At 39.0% G+C, this 20829-nt stretch overlaps 1 protein-coding gene across 2 annotated transcripts in view; it reads right to left on the bottom strand.

The window, feature by feature from the left end:
- Positions 1 to 9022: 9022 nt before the first annotated feature.
- The window catches only part of epha2b (eph receptor A2 b), a 36329-nt gene continuing 24522 nt past the window's right edge, over positions 9023 to 20829 (bottom strand). For both annotated transcript variants that reach the window (XM_033969154.2, XM_033969155.2), the window contains exons 9-17: positions 20575 to 20630; positions 19981 to 20106; positions 18692 to 18877; positions 18552 to 18613; positions 18079 to 18288; positions 17823 to 17972; positions 17194 to 17387; positions 14668 to 14823; positions 9023 to 10436 (exon numbers count right to left, since the gene is read on the bottom strand). In XM_033969154.2, the coding sequence (XP_033825045.1) occupies positions 10328 to 10436; positions 14668 to 14823; positions 17194 to 17387; positions 17823 to 17972; positions 18079 to 18288; positions 18552 to 18613; positions 18692 to 18877; positions 19981 to 20106; positions 20575 to 20630 (1249 nt within the window). In that variant the 3' untranslated portion in view covers positions 9023 to 10327. The remainder of the gene's footprint in view (positions 10437 to 14667; positions 14824 to 17193; positions 17388 to 17822; positions 17973 to 18078; positions 18289 to 18551; positions 18614 to 18691; positions 18878 to 19980; positions 20107 to 20574; positions 20631 to 20829) is intronic.

Below are 20829 nucleotides of genomic sequence, written 5' to 3'. Positions count from 1 at the left end.
CAATGACCTGCTGTAAATATAGAGCAGACTGTATACACACATTTACACTGTACATACAAGGATACTACTATTTATGGACATCTATCCAACCGGTCCTCCTCAGCTGGTCAGATGTGAGACTGGGTCGCATGTGTTCACTTTATATAACTTTATCTAATTTCACAATATTACTTTACTTTAATTTAAACATTTTTTCCAAAATTTTCATCCACTTTCTGTCCATATTTAATATCCTTATCATAATGACTAGTAATGCATTAGTCATAGAGCTTCTCCAGATATTCAAAGTCGCTTTACAATTTCCTGCATTAGTTATTCACTCCACGGTAAGCTACTATACTGTATATGGCCACAGCAGCTGGTAGAGCAAACAAAGCGAGACTCCCAATCTGCATCATTCACCAGTCACTCATACATATCAAAATATTGGTATTTCCAGTGGTCTTCCATCCCAGTACTAACCAGTCCCAACCCTGCTTAGCATCTGAGATAAGACAAGATTCGGCATTGACTTGATAAGGAGGTCTGGCCATCTTACTATAAAATACACTATAAAATTAGTTATCATTTAAGTCCATTGGTAAAAAAAAAAAAAAAAAGTGCATTATAAATAATGTCTATTTATTTTCACAATTTGAGCAAGTATTATGAAACATGAAAAAAAAAATGCAGAAACCTGTCTTTTATTGATAAGTGAATGTATGAGCCGATTATCTGATGTTCATTTGCGGTTGTTGACGTGGGACCACCCTGCTGAGCGCGGCCTGGACCCTGCTACTGTCTCTGAGTAGTTTAAACAGAGAGCTGGTGCTGTCAGTGGAGCATGCTGTTTACTCTGTCTGTCCATGTGACGAGTGACATCAGCGCCGCCATTACCGCAATATGGAACGAATTAGGCCCACATTTCAAAATATACAGAGGGATTGCCGAAAGACACAGCTTATGTCAACAGGGGCTAGTGTTTCTGCCCCCCCCCCACACTGATCCTGCATTCCCTCCCTGTGCACCCCCCATAGCTTATAGTCCCACAGGCCCTGCAGTCCCCTCATGCTGACATCAAACAGGCCTGCTCCCCCAAAATCAGTGGCAGTTGGAACACTTCATCTTTTCCAGTCTTATCATCAACCAGAGAGCGTCTGAATATTGTAAACAAATGCTTTCATCCAAGTCTGAGCTCCTAATGCAAAAAACAACAGTGGTGAAGATCGCTCTTAGCTATCCAGAATGATGATGGATTTGTGTGTCGTCATTGCCTCTGTATGAAAGGGGGTAGAAGACAGAGAGACAGAGTCCACTCCCCCAGTGGACAGAGGGGCAGAGAGTATGTGATAATAATAATAATAATAATAATAATAATAATAATAATAATAATAATAATAATAATAATAATAATAATAATAATAATAATAATAATAATAATAATAATAATAATAATACATTGGATTTATATAGTACCTTTCAAAACAACCAAAGTGCTTGGTTGGTGGACAAGTGCTTTAACCACTGAGCCCCCCAGTCCACACCATCCTGGAGAACAGTGGTACAAAAATTACCATTCTTTCAGGACTTGGGTTTTTTGTCTGTTCTGTGCTGTTTTTCCCCCTCCCTTCTGTGTCTTGCCTGGAGCTGGGCGGAGATTCTGGCACCACCCACTACACACCTGCAGCCGATCTGCAATCAAGCCTCAGCCTCTGGAGGACAGAGGCCGCCAGATCATCTAGTTATCTTCCTGTGGTTCTACAAGTCATCCTTTATGTCATTCTCCAGTTTATTCGTCCGTGTATCCCCCATGATCCCGGTCCTTGGAATTACTCTGCACATCCGCCTCTGACCCAGGTCCCCACGACTGGTATGAACCCGGCAGCCTCTGACCCCACTACCCACAACCTGCTTGAAGACTTCAGCATACAACACCACTCTCCACTGTCTGCACCATCAACCTTCAGTTAAATTTCCGTGTCTGTAAATAAACTTGGTTCAAATTTTTTACCCCAAGTCTGAATCTTTGGTCCCCCCCAGTCTTTATGACACATTCCCCCCAGAAAGCAGAGGGACAGAGACAGCCACCTCCCTCATGTAGAAACATGGATAGTGGGATAAACTTAAAACTCTTCTGCAGATATGTAAACAGTAACTACAACCTCCTCTACATTTGTTTAAAAAGATTCCTGTGGACTTGACCTGAAGTGTCCCGTTTATTTTAGCCTGGGGGAAGCTCCAGTGTCAGATGGAACAGATAGAGCCTGCAGAGCCTGAGCAGCGGAAAGACACAGTGGGACACATTTAGACCCGGAGACGAGGATGTGTTTTCTGGTCAGGAACCAGCGCTAAATTTGAGCAGGATGCACATTCCTCTGCTCTGTGCCTCCACATGTGACACGGAGAGCTGCCAGAGGAGCGTCCACAGCCCAGGTCACACCCCACTGCTCCTAACCAGTGCCCAACCTTCTCCTTCTCAAAATGACCCTCAACAAGGAACAAAGGCCTCCGACAGACCACAAGAAAGAGGGGAAAACTCGGAAAGAGTCTTGAAGCAGTGCATATAGGGACACGGACAACGGGGGGACAGGGCTGGTCCCTGCACAGCCACCATCACCGCACAGGCCTGGAGCAGCTGCACTCAGAAGTCTTCACAAAATGTTTTTTGTTAAGTCACATAACCCCAATTCAACTAGAGGAGTCTTAAACTGACCCAGACATGAGAATGAGGAGTTTATTGAAATGAAAAGCTAGTAGAAGGTGATGATAACGGTGAAGAAGATTGTTTTTCTGATGGTTTTGCTGCTGTGGTGGTGATAGAGTTTTTTGTTTTTTTTTTCAGTAACTGCAATTTCAGTTGATATATTGCAGGTCTTTCAGGGTCAGAACAGAAATAAAATGTTTCAAAATATACCTGTGACTTTACAAGTTTAAATGTATTAAAAAGATAAAATAATTAATACTTACTTAATACATATTAAATAAAATAATAAATTAATAGACGTTTGCTTCTTCTGCACGATCTTAAAGGTATAATGTGCAGCTTTTCTGTTGGGAGTACGCAATCCTGTCTCCATGAAAATGCTATTGCTTTGCCAAGATTGGTCCTTGGTTAGTTACTAGCCACATCTGTAGAGAGGCGACCCTGTTCTCAGTAAGAATGTCTGTTTTTCAAGGTGTTTTAGCGAAATAAAAACATGTAAAACTGAATACATGTAAAATAGAGCAGTTTAATGCCATACTGTGAAAGATTCCAGGCAAAGCAATAATATCTTCATAGAGAAAAGCAGGTTGCAAAACCCCCATCAGAAAGTTTACATAATGTACCTTTAAATAAGCTGCATTTCAGAGTTAATGTTGGTTGCCATAGTAAACAATGCAACAAAAACTTATCAAGCACAACTGCACCAAATCTGTCTTTTTTCATATCAGGGAGTTTTTTTGCTCGTCTTTCATAATCTTTGCCTAGGAATGAACAGTATTTTGACCCCCACTTGACACTTACTCCTTTTGCAACGCCATGAGAAATATAATGTCTCCCCCATAAATCCTTCCAGTCCTCCTGCTGGTTTCAGAGGAATGTCTTCAGTCCTTAGTCACTCACCTGGGGGGCGGAGGGAGGGTCCCGAACTCAGTGAAATCATAGACAGCAAGTGTAGTGTGGATCTGGGTTCCTGTCCCAACATGTCCCTGCCACTCCCCCTGTAGACTGCTTTATGAGCGTTTTTGGGGCAGGTGTTGACTTGTCGCTCCTGTAATTGTCCACACTTGACTTAAAGATTTCACTCTAGGAAGGTTGGGCCCCTCCCATATTTGGCCCTTGTCACTTCAGGCTCCACCCACCAGGAAATGACTTATTATTCCCAGGCTGAACTGAAAATCATTTAGTTACTGCTCCTGTAAACTTGAAACACGAGTTGTCTGTACAATCCCATTCAATTTACTCTAGAGGTTGCTTAGTGATGATCTTTTGTTATATAATAATAATAATAATAACGCATTAGATTTATATCGCTTTTAGTTTTTTGTTTTTTTTTTAAGAATCATTCATTCACTCCAAATAATGGTGGAGGTAAGATACAACTGTCACCACAGCTGCCCTGGGGTAGACTGATGGAAGCAAGGCTGGCAATTTACATCTATCACCAGTACTTACACAACACATTCATACCAGGCAATGTGGGGGAAGTGTCTTGCCTAAGGAACTTATATTCACGGTCTCCTATCCACGTAACCAGGCCTGTCTTTGCTTAGCTTCTGTGATCAGATGAGCTCATTCATTGTACTACTTGTAATAATATTCATTAATATCAAGAGACCACTTCATCAAAATGTGTATGTATTTTTATGCTATGTGATGGTATTGCAAAGAAATGTATTGTTTTTTGTTTACATCATGTTTCCAATTACCCTCAAAGGACTTGATAAAGCAGGGTCATTATCACCATTTTCAGCTATTAAAAGTTTAAATAAAAAGGCCTATTCCATATGTACCTTGTGTTTTACCTTGATTTGACTCCTCTTTGATATTGATGAATGGATTTGTTTTTGTGCTCCATGTGGTGCCAGTGACCCAGGGCTTAAAGCTACAGTTTCATCTTCTTCCTCTGTGGCTTGAGTGTCACTGAACCTATGATATATTACTGTACGAAAGGGGTAGCAAAAATGTACTAGTATGCCTATGGGACTTTGAATATTAAACAAATGTGACCTTTTATTCTTGAAAGATGAAATGGTAACATAAGACATTTTGGAAAACACTCATATATTCACTCTCACATATTAAGTGATCTAACTCTTCTAGCTGCCTCTTTCTTTTTGACAGGTTTTAGAGGTCATCCATGCATGTTTGAGTATTTTTAGCCATCTCACCCGGGCCCTATTTGGATCCTTAAACTTAGCTGTAAGATTCTATTCAATGCTCAGCCTACAAGCCAACATCATCCATGTTTCCGCACAACAACTCTCCATAAATATACAAAACTGTACACAGAAACTTAAACCAAATGTGGTGTGCAGTTTCATTAGTGGGTTGTGTGCTGATTGTGTTTAGATAGTGTAATGGAGGCTTTGTAAGTTATTAAAATAAATGGATGACAGAAGGGGCAGAGTTGAAATATTATGGTTAAAATTGGGTGAGAGCAGTTAGGTGTGACCAAAAAGAGGTAAACTGTTAGGACTAAAAGAACTTTTATAATTACAAAACAGACTAAAAGCCCACAACTACAATGATAAAATGGTCTAAAATCGATTGGTTTGGCCACAATAGCTAAAATGTTATATAGCTGCAGTGAAACAGCTGTCCTCTCAGGCGGGATCCTGGTCCAACGGGGAGACCTGGGCACAGAAGAGCAGGGCAAAATGCTCTCATAAGGGGAGAGGGGTTTGGCAGGGTTACTCCTGCCACTGCGCCTTCAGGCTTGGATTCAGTTAAACCGGTTGCTGTTGGTTCTTTTACCATGGTGTCCACTCCACGCCGCCTTCCTTTGGCGCAGAAGGCTCAACACGACAGGCCACCAGAAACGGTGCACTGCACAGGGCAATGGTCGATATACCGCAGGCTAGATGTTTGAGCACCGCTACAACTCCTGTAAGGGACTCATACAAGACAAGGTTTCCCTGCCATTGCGTGTTCCTCGCGTCATGGTGCTGTTCCTGATCAGTTGACCCGCTCAGGCTGCTTCCTCCACTCAACTCCTGCTCTCCAGGGCCTGGCCTGCAGGTGCACCACTACAATACAGGGGTGGACAAGAGGGTCCCGGTCTCTGCGTCTGCTCCATATCGTGATGCTCTACCAGGACTGATCTCCTCCTGTGTCGATTTCTGTCACTGTCCTGTGCCACTGTCCTTTTTTCCTTTCATGTCACCAACACACAAGTGAGTTGATAACTGTGGCAGGGGTTGCATCACTGAGAGGGATGCAACTCAAAAAACACAACTCATACATATGAAATAACCATGCAAACGCATAAATCAAATGAAAGCACAAAAAAAGCAAAAGTCCCAGATGTGGGAATCACAAAAGCACTCTAAAGGTGTTGGCAGTTAATACTATTATACTAATAATAGAAGTAAAATCTTTAAAGGCACTGTATCTGATTTTTAGTCTTAAAATGTGAAAAACAGAATAATTGACTTTCCTCCCCCTTTTTTTTTTTTTTTTTTTTTTTTTTTTAGCTTAGCTTTAGCTTATACAATATGGGGCAAGACTAAATCTGCTAAAATACAAGGAAAGGAAATCATGTACAGGGCCTTTCAATTTTTCTATAGTACATGTTCCAGTTTCAGCCCACTAAGGATTCAATCAAACAAGAACAAAACAGATTACAATCCACACACTAACTTAACCTCAGTTTACATACATTTACTATGGCTGTATACAAGAACATAAATCCCTTTTAAATTCAACAAGTCCCAATGTTTACAGTGCACCACTAAAGTGTGACATCTAACACTCTATTTGTTATGCAGACATTTAAATATTTACCCCAGAAGTGAATTATGGGATCATTCTATCCAAACACAAACTCATAAATACAAGCTAAGTCAAACCAACTGTGAGAGTATAAAGAGACAACTGCGCTAGTGTCTGCTAAGAAATGTCACTCAAATCAGCTGAATCATATAGTTTATATAACATGGCTAACTCAATTTGTACCAGAAACCACAGCTGTAAATCAAAAATGTTGAAAAAGTTTTGTGTTATGAGTTATTCATGTACAACAGCCAGCAGCTAATCCTTGGATTCAGTGAGAGGATACAAGATGAATATCAATTTTATCCGAGAAACTAGAGTTACATTTCTTCTAAACATGGCTGAATCCTTGCAAAGCCACACTACTCTACAGACTTGTGGTGTGGGGATACAGTAGTTGCAGGGTGAGGAGTTTATGGGAGGAGAGCAAGAGTTGTCACACAAGGTCATTTTCCAAAACACCAGGAAAAATAGAGGAACAAAACTAACAATCTACTTAATTAATAGAAAACATTTGATTATAGAAGTAATCTGAGTTTCAGGGATAGTCTACAGACAGTCATGTGCAAGAAATATCAAAAACATGCCGGAATTATATTTTGTTTCATTCACAAACATTTGAGTTTTCCTTTATTATTAATCTGTCTAGAATTATTTGTTTATTATTTACTATTTTGAGCTCCAAAGCTCAAAATGCTCTGTTCCACCTTGTGATGTCATGTGGTGGTAATTTTCAGTTAACAGCTCCTTTTACCTTTTGTTCAGTAGAGATTGGCAATTCCCAGGCTGAACTCAATCTAATAATTCTAGTGAAGGTGTATGGAGTTTAAAAACACAGTGGGGCACTTCCTGTATTATCACATGACATCACAAGGAGGAACACAGTGTATTTCAGTTTGAGAGAATAACTTATTCTTATTATGCAGGGTTTGTGTGTTAAATGTGTGAATGAAACTATAGGATAATATGGGCCCTTTAACTTTATTTACAAATTTCATCTAAAGGTACACATTTTTTGCTGAAGTCTCCAGGTGTCAGAACACAATAGCGCTCTGAAGGGTGTGTGACTTAACATATAGAGCAAAGAGAGACGAGACTCAGAGTGTCAAAAATGAAGTGAAACTTATTAAACATGTTCACACATTGTTTTTGAGAAATACAGCGTTTTCAAAACAATAAAAGGTAACATAGTGATCTACTTATGTTATATGTTAGCAATTAATACTCCATAGAAGTAAAATCTTTAAAGGCACTGTATCTGATTTTTACAGTCTTAAAAGGTGAAAAACAGAGCTAGTTCATTTAAACGTACTCAGGTCACAGCCGTCAGAATAAAGCCAACAACAACTAGTTTAAAATTGAATACAGACAGTGCTCCGCTCAACTTTTTTGAGCTCAAGTGCTGCTTATACAATATGGCGCAAGAATAATTATGCTCAAATACATGGAAAATAAATCATGCACAGAGCCTTTAAGTTATATTTTTAGACATTATTTGTTATAACATGTAACTCTGTAACTCTAAGATTATATCATAGATCAGAAAATAGCATAATATGGACCCTTTAACATTATCTAAGGTTTAATAATATAATGTAACGTTATTGCTTTGTCTGGAAAGTTCTACAGAATGGCATTAAACATATCTATCTCCATGGAGGCTGACAAATCATGTTTTTCAAGTTTTAACACCTAAATTGAATAAGTGCAAGATATAATAAATGAATGCCATACTGTGTAAGATTGCAGGTAAAACAATAAATTCTCCATGGAGACAAGCAAGAAGTGGAACATTTATCAAGTTACAGAGCGCACCTTTAATGTTAACTGATCCATTGCAATGAGGACACCACCTATACTACAGAGTGCGCACCTTCTAGATGATGACAGTCTTTGTATGGAAATGTGCTGTAACGTCGCCATATTTGGGGTGGAATTGTGTGGGTGGGGTTGGTATGGGTGTTTCCACAATGCTCAAAACTGCCCCAGAAAGAGCACAAAAACTACAGAAATGGGGCAGCTTTCAACCCTTTAAATAAACATTCAGTCAGTGTGAGTCCTGTTTAAAATGCAGACAGGAATTACACATTTTACAACATAGACAAGAACCTTTTTATGTTTAAGATCAATGTCAGATAAGCATAAGTGAATTTGTTCTGAAATTCCCACACAGGTCATGGAGAACTGGAATGTTTATTAGAGGATCTTAGTCTGGATTAGGGTCGGAAGGATATCCAGGTGAAGTCTAAACATCCCGGCAGCCATTATGAAATTCCTCTGTCAATCACTCACTACACACACTTACGTTAGGCTTTCATCCTTTATGGGGACATTACATTGACTCACATTCATTTCCCAGAGAATGAGCCTAACCTTAGGATCAGCAGTAGCTCTGTTCATGGAGTACTCATCATCTGATCTAAAAGTCAGTGGTTCAAATCTCACTCTTGACTACTCTACTAATCTAATAATAAAGGTAATGATGACTGATTTTGATGAGTGTACGCACACATTTTGTCTTCAAAATGTGATAAATACCCACCAACATATTGCACAAATGCATGAGGATTGTTTTAGACAGTTTTATTAAGAAGAGAACAGCCTTCAATTATAATCCCAGCTCAGTGTTCAACAGAGTAAATAAATAAAAGTACAAAATAAATACTATTAAATATGGTAAAAAATGGAAGGAGGGGAAAAAGAGCTCCCCAGATTTCAGAAAAGGCAGCACAACTCGAGCAGATACAAAAATAATTTGAGAATCAGACAAATGTACAAAAATCATCTGCGGACAGAGTAAAATATCCCTTTTCCAAATGTGGATCTGTCAGGTACATGAGAGGAGGAGAGGCATATTCAAGTAGATCAGTAACACAGAGGTTTGCAGTCATCATTAAGAGCACTTTAATTGTCACGCAACACACACGCAGGCACTTTAGTTTCAAATGCAATCGGAAACATCAATTTCACAAAAAAATTTAAGCAACTCAACTTGGTATGAAATTATATAAATGCCATTATGCAAACTATAGGGCTAGTTTTGCAAAGTAAACAGGCACAAAAATCAGACCAGCCCTCAATTTGCAAGTTAAAGAATTAAGATTTGGCTATTAGAAAACAGCAAATATTTTTCTATAAATTTTAAAAAGTGATTTCTTCTTTAAGGCAGATAGGTAAATATTAACATTTGATGAATTATAATGGCAACATTAAGACTGGTTTTACATTGACTTGAATTGTATTGAATAACCTCAGCATATTTTTTCTCCACACAACAGCACACAGCACTAGATTCAAAATTGAAATTTCTTTTTTTTTTTTTAAGTGAATATTGAACTAAGTGCTACATCAAGAAATATTTGGTAACTGCCCAAAACAGGAACTAAAGCATAGAGTATACAGTATATATACACACAAGTACCACAAAGTCTTTTTTTTTTTTCATATAACAACTATTATATGATTTAGCTTAATATCGGTAGCAGGCCAGTCCCACTCCAGTCCACGAGTTCACACCTGGACCAGCCCTAGCTTACCGCAGCTGTGTCGCCCGCTGCATCCATATTTGGGCTGACAGGAAGTGGTCCAAAGTGCCAGTTTAGAGCTTTACTGATGCTGGGCGTGGCCTGTCATCCCCACTATCGGCTCCAGGAGGGTCAAAAAGGAACAAAAGCAGTGTATGTATGGATAAGAAAGTGAATAATAAAATGATATCTACAAATTGGAAGGCTACGTGGGACATTATTGCTGGGTATTTGTGTTCCGATGTGAGCTCCAGGTAGTGTCTGCTGGTTCAGTCCCTCCATGCCTTTAGCGCCAGCTCAGAGTTCAGAGGGTCAAAGGTCAAAGAGTATAATCCGTGTATAGGTTGGGTCACACGGCGAACACGCTCAGGGTGCTGGTCTGGTCCTTCAGGCCCAGGATGCTGTAGGCGATTCGTTTCAAATGCCCTGGCAGACGCACACCGATGTTTTTAATGTCCCTGGAACACAGATGAGATTTAAGGGTTAATACTGCATTGTTTCAGATAGTCATACATGTTACAGGCACTTTACAAAAACAACTACTTAATTTTGAAGGAGTAATGAATAAACAAAGGGCACGTACTGCGCATTTTTCTGTACTATGGTATAATATTGTTTCCTCATCAAAGACATACATGCTTCACACACATGTTTAACACACAAACCCTGCATATTTAAGCTGAGTTCTTCTCTCAAACACTCTGTTCCACCTTGTGATATCATGTGGTAATATACAGGAAATGCTTCAGAGTGTTTTTAAACTCTATACATCTTCACTGGAATCATTTGGATAATTTCAGCCCTGATATTTCCAATCTCTATTGACCTAGTTAAAAGGTAGTGGTTAACTTGAAAACTACCACTACATGACAAGACATAACAGAGTCTTTTGAACAATTGGAGATGTAGACAGACTCATAATAAAGGATTACTCAAACATGTGTGAATGAGACAAAACACAATTCCACACATATTTTTGAGGTACAACATTATAACACGGTTTAGAGCTCACAATAGTCAATTTTGTGTAATATAAGACCTTTAAATATGATTCTTAAGTGGTATTTCAGGTCCCACAATGGGGTTTCAATATGTGAAATTGTGTACTGAACACATATGTCACGAATACTTCTGTACAACAATGAGAAAAGTCAAAAGCAGCAGATATAGGTCATGTTAGAATATAATTTATCTATAAATAGCAGAGAATATCAGCCAGTACAGAACAGGATGTCTTTGTACAGTCAACAATGATAAAAATATTTTTGAAGTAAAAAAAAACTGCTTAATTGTTACAAATATCCAATATAGCACAGTTAATAATAAATACTACAGTACTTCATATGAATACACAAAGAATTACAACAAATTTAGTATGCTGTTTCTTAAGTTTGCTTCTGTAAATTTTCTGGTCTTTGTAAATATCCTGAGACAATTACTTTTCCTCAGTGTTTTCCAACAAAATAACAAGACAATATTTGTGCAGTAAAGTAACATCCTCAAGCTAAATAGATTAAGGACAAAGCACGGGCCACACCAAAAACAAATTGTGATCTAAAATTTTTTTAAATTAACCAAATAACAGAAACACTAAACAGGACTCAAACATAAAAAAAATACATTTTCAAACACCAGACTAAGTTTTCGTACCAGTCATGATCCCCACACCATACAGCGAACCTAATTTCGGCCTATACATTACTACTGTGTAAAAGTAACACTAGTTGTGCGTAGTCATCCATCATGTCCACACAGCCCTATCTGAGCCCTGTATATGTGTCAGTGGTCTTTTGAAGTGCTCCACATGGTGTGATCTGCGGCCTCTGTTTCATCTGCATCTGGGAGCATTCTGCAGGCCAACATGCTATTTACTGCTCACCAGACAAACTCCTTCATGGTCAGTGGAGGATCCTCGTTAAGTCATTAAGACGATAATTACAGCCCTGCTCCGCACCGCTGTGTTTAGGACTTCACAGCTTTAACATCATGTGTGAGCCCAGAAAGCCTCAGGATCTGTCTTCAAAGTTCACGTTCAGAGGGTGGAGTCAGCTGGAGAGACTACGGGGCCAGGTGCAAGAGGAAGGAGACAAGCTATTCTTATAGATACTATATGGACAGGCATTATCAAAGTAAAGAGTATTGTGCTTCTCATGTAAAAAAAAAAAAACACACATTGAACACCTATAGTAACAGCTTTTTCTAAGATTTCTTTTCTAATCTTATGGATCATCTTAAGTCCTTTCATCTGAGAACAGTCACATCTTTAGGGTTGAATAATGCACTACTTTCTGAAGCAATTCAAAAGCAGTTATTTCACTCTTGTATATTTATTCTAACAGAGATGACGGAGAGCTTTGTGCCAGTTTTTGTTTCATGTCAATAAGGCCAGCAATTATATTAAACATAAACATAAAAATACAACAGCAAATTCCCCCATAGAATTCTGACCTGTCACAATCTTTTTCAAATTTTTAAAACTCAAAATGTATTACATGTAATCAATTGCAACCACTGCTGTAGCCAATACTTCAATTCTTAAAAAATATATTCAAAATGTCAAATGTAAGAGAGTGGAAAGTATTTGGAGAAAACAGAACAGTTACAGATCATTATAAAATGGTCAAATTGTGGAACGTCCATCCTGCTCCATCAGCACATACATTAAATACAGTTTCCAAGGTCTTTGCCATGTTCCTTTTAACTGTGGCTGTGACCCCAGGCCAAAACAGAACAGTAAACACTTTCTTGGCTTCTAGATCTATCCTCTAATCTAGTCCAACCATACACTAACATTTTGGAAAGTGACACGAGTTGTAGCTTTAATGATACAATTTTGATTTATGTGATAACAACAATTCCAATATTTTTCTTTTTGTCATAATGCTAATCTACCCTATGAATTCAGAGTATTCACTGCGCCAAGTTTATAAACACTTTTCACAACTTTACACTGTAATGTTAACAACAACTTGCATGCTAACTGCACACTTCCTGATTCTTAAACATAAGAACATTTTCTAGTTAGATGCTGACAGTAAAACAGACTTATTTTGACCTCAAGAGCTCCTTATTCAACATATCTGTACCGGGGCACGAGACATTTGCACAAATACATGAAACAAAATGGTTACAGTCTAGGTCTTTATAACATTAGTTTCTGCCACTGAAGACAGAACATAGACATTTCTGCTGCCATAGCTATTAGTTCTCAAAATATTATATTATTTCTGGCTTTTTGCGTGTTTTTCAAAGAGGTATGCAACAACTCCTTCCAATCCCAATCCCAGGTTTATCCCATAGTCCTTGAATGTCATGCTTGATATAAAATGTACATTTGTGATTAATCCCAGTTTAACTGAATTTGGCTCTACAATGTCTCCTCATGTGCCCCCAATTGGACCACGTCTCCGGATCTTAGGACCTCTAATGTGGTCCCTCCAAAGACACTGGCTCTTGTTAAGTCTCCCAACCGTCCATTATGTGCTCAGCAAAAGCATCACTCCCCTAAAGGTTAAGCCTCACCATTACATTCTCCCTTACACACAAGACTTTGCAATTTCTCCAAACTATGCCATTGTAAAGTTCATGGGGTGCATTCTAAGCTCACCTCCTCCATCTCACTAAAAGTAGAAACACTTGTCCATCTCCTTCAGTCGACTAATCTACCCTGGGCCACGCCACTTTAAAGTTGGAGACCCATGCCCCCCATATGCCGCAGTTCTGGGTGAACATCCTGCAGCCTTGGCTCAGTACGAGCGCCGAGCGAGAGATGAGACTGGAGAGGAGAGAGAGGAGGACAAACCACAGACCGCAAATCAAGCCCTCCTCCCACATTAGTTTTTCCATATCAACTATTTCTCATGTTGTGTGGAAATACTTGTGTTGGCTGCAACTTTTAGGTTACTTTTGGGAAAACATAAACCGCTAGAGGAGCACATTCTTATGCTAAGTGCTGGCTCCCATGAGTTGCATAATAGGTCTCAGATTAGAATAGGTTACTTATTACTGATGGCAAATTATAGTACGGCTGAATTCTCTGTCTAAGGCTAATCTTACTTGACGCCTACAATGCAAGGTTATAATGTACTAAAATGTCAAATGTTTATGATAAGTATTTCAAGGTTAATGCTATATGCAGTACAAAGCTAGTACAAGTACAAGACACAGAGCCATGCACTGAGAAACTGCACTTGTTGTGTGTACTTGTTTAGTTATGCAGCTAAGCTTTTAGCATCTTTTGGATTCCTGAGTATTTTGTCAGAAATGTTCTATTCACATCTTTTTGCCCAAGAATGTGTTTTCTCTTGTCCATTCGTCTAGCAGAAGTGCATAACTCTTCATTTCTCCAAAGCAAACTAAAGTCATCGTAGGTGACGGCCTCTGTGGCACCTCTAAACTGATTCCACCATTGCCATAGTTCCCCTTTGGTAGCTATAATATGAAGGAGTCACAGTAGTTGTTAGCAATTTCTGAAAAGATTTGGATAAACACAGATAGAAGAAATGCTCACACCATAATTTTGTGTGTAGTGTTTTTGAAATAGTCTCATAATGTATGGCACAAATGTTTGAAAATAACAGATATGCTTAAAAGGATACACACTCAAACGTGATCTCTATGAACATTTAAGTATATTTGTAATGTCAGTAATCTGAATGGTATCCAAAGACAGAATTCTAAGACACTCACTCGTTCTTCATCTGCAGAACCTGGTCCATGGTGACCACTCCGGCGCGGTTGAAATTCTCGCTGTACTGGCTCATCTTGATGGACTCCAGCCATTCTGGCACCGATCTGAAGGGGGAGCCATCTGAGCCACTGGTGCTGGGCAGGCGGATGGATACGCTGCAGAGGAAGAGAAAAGTAGTTCCAAATGACAATAATCAACAGGCTTTTCCACAACAAAGGCAGAGCACTGAGGTCGGTAATTACAGAGCTGGAACCGGTGTGGTAATAAAAACCAGTTGGTGCAGTTGGAGAAAGGCCATAAGACAGGCGCTACCTTTCTCCTATTTTACTGAGCTCAGACAAACTGTTAATGTCATGGAGGTTTGCCAATGTTTTTTTAGATATCTATTATATTATCAGAATACAGTTTTGTCATACTGTGCATCCTTGCCAACTTTTTTTGGTTTGATTTTTGTAAACAATATATCTTATCTCAATATATCTCTAATAATGCATATATGCCATTTTCTTATTTGAAAATGACCATAGTAACCACAAATCAAAGCAATAATTGGCTTATGTAAATTAATTTCAATAACGTTTAAAGGCATAATTTCCCTATAGCATTTTAAACATCAGATCCAGTAGTGTTGCAAAACTGGTATACTCGTGTAGTCAGCAGACATTTGACCCATTATCCCTGGGGCTAAGTGTCCTAACAGGCGGCCATCTTAAAACAATTTTCACTATAACTAGCTGTGCTGCCATTACAATGCATGTGGCTTGCTCCGTCTTGAGTGAGAGTTCTCCTCTCTATTTGAGTCACACACAAGTGCTGCATAGGTCAGACCAGACACAGTGAAGACCAAATTACACTCGTTTGAAAATGTCACATCAAATTTAATCTGCATCGGAGCGTGTAATATCACATAACTCAGCCATATGTCGGCCTGTGGTTAGCGCAAAGTTGTAGAAATCAGTGATGACCTAAGTGCAGATGTATAAATGTTGGGATCCCAGGACTGCTCCATTTCAGCTAAGCGCTCTCGGCTGTGGGTCCACATTTAAATTCTTGGCCCAACTTTGAATTGTTTTAAACTGGAACGTGTCCAAAATCAATTCCCATAAATACTGCATGGGGTGTGTACTTAGAGTCTCAAAGCATAACAACCCAGGGTCATTTAAAACTTGTAAAAACAATAACTATTATTGTATGAAACTATTATCGATTCTACTAACTGGCAAACTATCCTATTTTAAATAATTTGCGTGGTCTTTCAATTGCTTTTCCTTGCAACTAGATACAACGGCTATACAAATTAGAGGAATGACCCACACCCTTTTAGTCTAATAGTTACAAAAGTCCAACTGGATTTCTACCAAGTTAAATTGCGTGGGAATTTAACAGACAAAGTTTCAACTTGATTCTGGCCCAATCTTTCAAAGCTGAACAACCGTGACACACTACATAATTTATAATTATTATAATTTCCTTAAACAATCACAGTTATTGTTGTGTTAAAATTATACTACTAATTGTCTGGTTAGCCACCATGTTATAGCACAGGGCTGTCCCTACTTGCGATTTTACTATTTAATTCTATAACAGTTTAAGTCTGTGTAATCCAACAGTCCTCCAGTTATGACCCATAGTAAAAGAAAAAATTATTTCTGTCAACTGGACAAAATGTTTATGAGTGAAGATGTTACACTTCTTCTTCAGTGTCCACCAGCAATCTGACCATAACTGAAGAGGCAACTTGGAAGAACATCAAAACATCTTTACTCAAAAACATTGTGTCCAGTTGACAGAATTGAATGTTCATTTTACTATGTAATAGTTTAACTTAACTCAACTTTATTTGTAGAGCACTTTAAAAAACAACATAGTTGACCAAGTGCTGTATACAAATTAAACAGAACACATAACAAACAGTGACAAATGGTAAATAGTCAAACCTCAAACTGAGTTAAGAGTAAAGGAGAAAAGGTAAGTCTATAGGATAAACTTAAAAACAGAGAGTGAGTCAGCCAGCCTAATGTGTAGAGGCAGCTGATTCCACAGTCGTTTGCAAATGCACCGTCGCCTCTTTGTTTTTTCCTGGTCTTTGGGATGTGGAGAAGAGTGCAGAGAGGGCATGTGAGGTACAAGCAGACAGACAGGCACTGAGGGGCCATTTTAAAATCAATGCGAAGGTGCACAAGGAGCCAGTGAAGAGTTAAGAGGGAATGGGTATCACTTAATTGTGTGTACAACTAGTTTAGTCAGCAATTTCAAGTCAAATGAAATTTTCTTCCTTATATAATTTCTCACTAGACTAAAAATCCTTTGCTTAAGATAAAACATGCAATCTTGGAGTTTATCAGATGGTGATATATACTGCTTAAGGCACATTAACTCAATCCAGACCATGAGTAAATCTAATTAACAGCTCAGACTAAATATGAACCTGATATAAGACTATTTGCTCCTGTGTGGATGGTGGTAGCAGCTGTAGGTCATTCTTACACAAACATACAAGGGTCTGAAGTGTAAATAAATGTTACCGTGGGTCAAAGTCTGCGATGGTCTTCAGGGAGTCGGGGCTCCGCAGCAACTTGTCCAGCAGGGGGACGATATCTCCGAACTTGGGCCTCTTGGATCGGTCCTGGAGCCAGCACTGGAGCATGAGCTGGTACACTGCCGAGGGGCAGTCCATGGGCGCGGGCAGACGGAAGGCCTCGTTTATAGCTTTCATCACCTACAAAATGACAAAACATAACATTTTAATATACATTTTGAATTTAATTTGATAGATCTATCTTGGCAGCAGTGACACTGCCATCCTAAACATATTCCTCAATCATATTATTTGACAACCACGATTCAATTTTTTTTTTCATTTGAATGCCATGCCAAACTCAAACTCATTTGCACCATTACATGCACACCCATCATAATTATATAACATACTCCATAGCTATATTTTTTCACACTTCATAGGAGCACACATCATTCTACTAAAAGATTATAATTTTTTAATAATTTTCAATTAACCAAAATGGGCTGAATTGTATACTCTATCTACAGTTCACTATACTTTTAGAAAAACAAATGGAATTCCACCAAAGCATGTAGGAGAAAAGTACCTGTCATGCAAAGCTGATATTAATCAGTTCATTGAAGTAGCTCTCACCTCATGGTTGCTCATGTCCCAGTACGGCCTCTCTCCAAATGCCATCACCTCCCACATGACGATCCCAAAGCTCCACACGTCACTGGCTGAAGTAAACTTCCTGTAGGCGATGGCCTCTGGGGCTGTCCAGCGGATGGGAATCTTGCCCCCCTGTGTGCAAATAGAAACAATCAAGCTTGTGTTAATTAAAATACCTACCTAAATATTTCAATCCAAAATAAATATATCAAAATAAGAGGATATTTTTGAGACTCACGCTGGTGGTATAGGTTCCTTCTGGGTCATCCTCCAGCACTCGGGACAGGCCGAAGTCGGACACCTTACACTCCATCGTGTTGTTGACCAGGATGTTACGTGCTGCTAGGTCCCTGTGCACGTAACTCATGTCAGACAGGTACTTCATCCCTGCAGCGATCCCACGGAGCATGCCCACCAGCTGAAATGACGAGAACTCTCCATCGTGGTCCTGCACAAGTCAAAAGGATAATTTGAATGTGACTACCTAATAGGTTTGTCAAAGTAAAATCAGATACTTGTTGATGCTAAAGCTAATATTGAAACTATATACTCATTTGAGCAAGTATCGATAGTGCAAAAAATCACATTAACAGGACACAATTTGAGTATCGAGTATTGAGCCAATTCCTTTAAAAATTTTAGCATTGTGAGAACGGTTCTACCTAAAAGTTGGTCAAATGTTTAAATGCTGTTATAGTAATATAGTAATACCCTGAGGAAGCGGTCCAGAGCTCCATTCTCCATATACTCTGTGACGATCATGGCATGTTTGACTGCACAGAGAACAGACAAGGGTCAAACATCTGAATCTCATTAACAGTTAAAGGTTGTGAGACTTGGAGTGCACTTACATTTAGTGACCACCCCCTCCAGACGAATGATGTTCTGGTGTGAGAACTGTCCCATGATGGAGGCCTCACTCAGGAAGTCCTGCCTCTGCTTCTCACTGTAGCCTGGTTTGAGAGTCTTTATAGCCACGGCCACCTCCTTCCTCCCGGGCACCTTTAGGTTTCCACGGTACACCTCACCAAACTCACCTGCGTGCATCACAATATGACATTTAATCTGACAGATATATACCAAGTCATTATAATTGTTAATGACTGGTCAAATCTGTTTTTTTGGTGATAATCAAGAAATATGTTTGTTTGAATTGGTTGGAACAGATATTTGTGTGGACGAGCAGTGACTCTCTACACCGTGGAGCGTTCAGTCATGTTATTTTAGGTAGTGCTCAGGATATTGTCCCTTTAAAGTATTAAGAAAGATTAAGAAATCAAAATGACAACTGGAAGGCAATCGTACAGTTTCAGCTTAATAGGGAGAGCTGTAAAATGTGCTTGTCTTTACATGCATCTCCAAATAGAACACATGAATCACGTTAAACAATACTTTTACAACCTGAAATCCTCAAAATACAATTTAAAATTTCATGCAATATATATATCCAAATGTGCTTATAGTAGATCCATTCAGAAACTTCAATGCTATAAAATGATAACGTATAGATAAATGGTTCTGGTTCTGTTATGCAAACATAATAAAGAAAAATCCATTTAAAAACACATCATGTGACTGTATGTACATTCTTACTATGTTCTGGTTAAATCATTTGTATTTTTTTTTCATTCTTTGTAAAATGTAACTATGCTAAGCCCTGTTTGTGGTACATATTTCAGGTCTGTTGACAGAGATTTGAGAACATGGCGTGTGAGGCCGCGTGTGTCTGCCCTGGAGGTGTTCAGAGGGCGGGTGGCGGCCCTCACTGTAGCCATGGGAATCAGCTGTCACATGAGCCCAGCTTGCGGCCGTGGGAAACAGGGAGGGGAGGGGCCTTACTGAGTGTCTGTGGGTTCAGAGGCTAAAGGTGGTCACACTTCACTAAACTGATCCTGTAAGAGATCTGCAAAGGAGGGTTCGAGCGCCTCCTCTGAAAAAAAACAAAACACCTTTCTTTGTAATCCATGCATGCCAAGACTTACAAAACATATGTCATAACTTGTTGTGTGGGAACGGTCTGACTGACAGAGGACTAATCGCACTAAAGTAAGCATTGTCACCCGAGCCATGAAGCTATAACGCACCATCTAAACACAAACTAGTGGACTGGGGAGGTCTGTCACCACCGCATGTCACTCACCAGCTCCGATCACCTTCTGCTTGGTAATGTGGTTGGGGTGGATTTCTGTGGCAAACTTCATGACGGCTGTGTTGGGGTCTTCATAGGTGTGAGGGTCCACGTAGGTCTTCAGTGGCTTCAGTTGTTCTGCAAAACACACCAGGCTCATTTACAAGGGAATTCCAGACACTTAAAGATCATTGGGTCAATGGTAAAATGTCTTGGTATGTCGTGTCCAAAAGACTTGTATTTACTCAGTTACATTATTCTGAGTAACTTCATGAGCTGTTTAATTCTGCACTCACTTGAAGAGCAAGTTTTGAAAAGAAAAAAAAAAATTATGTATACATATAAAATACACTGAAATATATTCTTTGGAAGTACCAGAATCGGTGCGTTATTGGATGCATTATTTTTTGGTCTGGTTACATTAAGGCTAATCCTAAAGTACTTTTTTCACCATCAAATACTTTTTTACTCTTACACATGAATACATTTTACTTCTACTTGAGTCTTGATAATCTTTAAACTATAAAAAATAAAAATAAATATATGTAAATAGATGTAAACAGACAATTAGATATATTCTGTCTTGAAGCTCATTAGAAGTTGTACCTGGACTAGAGAAGTATGTGTCCTCCGGTCCCTGTCTCACGTGAGAGCCTCTCTTTCTGTAAGCAAACACAAAAATTACACATTCATATCCTCCCTTCATAAAAGAAAGCTATAGTCTCAGCATTGTATAGATATCATTAGCAGTGTTATCTGTAGCACATAGAAACCTTTGTAAAACCAGGCGCTGTACAGGATTCCACAGCTGCTCCTCCACATTATTTAAAGAAAGCTGCTTTTTTCAAACAAGTGTGTTTT

The sequence above is a fragment of the Periophthalmus magnuspinnatus genome, chromosome 7 (assembly GCF_009829125.3).
Source record: "Periophthalmus magnuspinnatus isolate fPerMag1 chromosome 7, fPerMag1.2.pri, whole genome shotgun sequence".
NCBI lineage: Eukaryota > Metazoa > Chordata > Actinopteri > Gobiiformes > Gobiidae > Periophthalmus > Periophthalmus magnuspinnatus.
The sequence above is the reverse complement of the archived record's forward strand: the minus strand, read 5'-3'. Positions and strand labels throughout refer to the sequence as shown.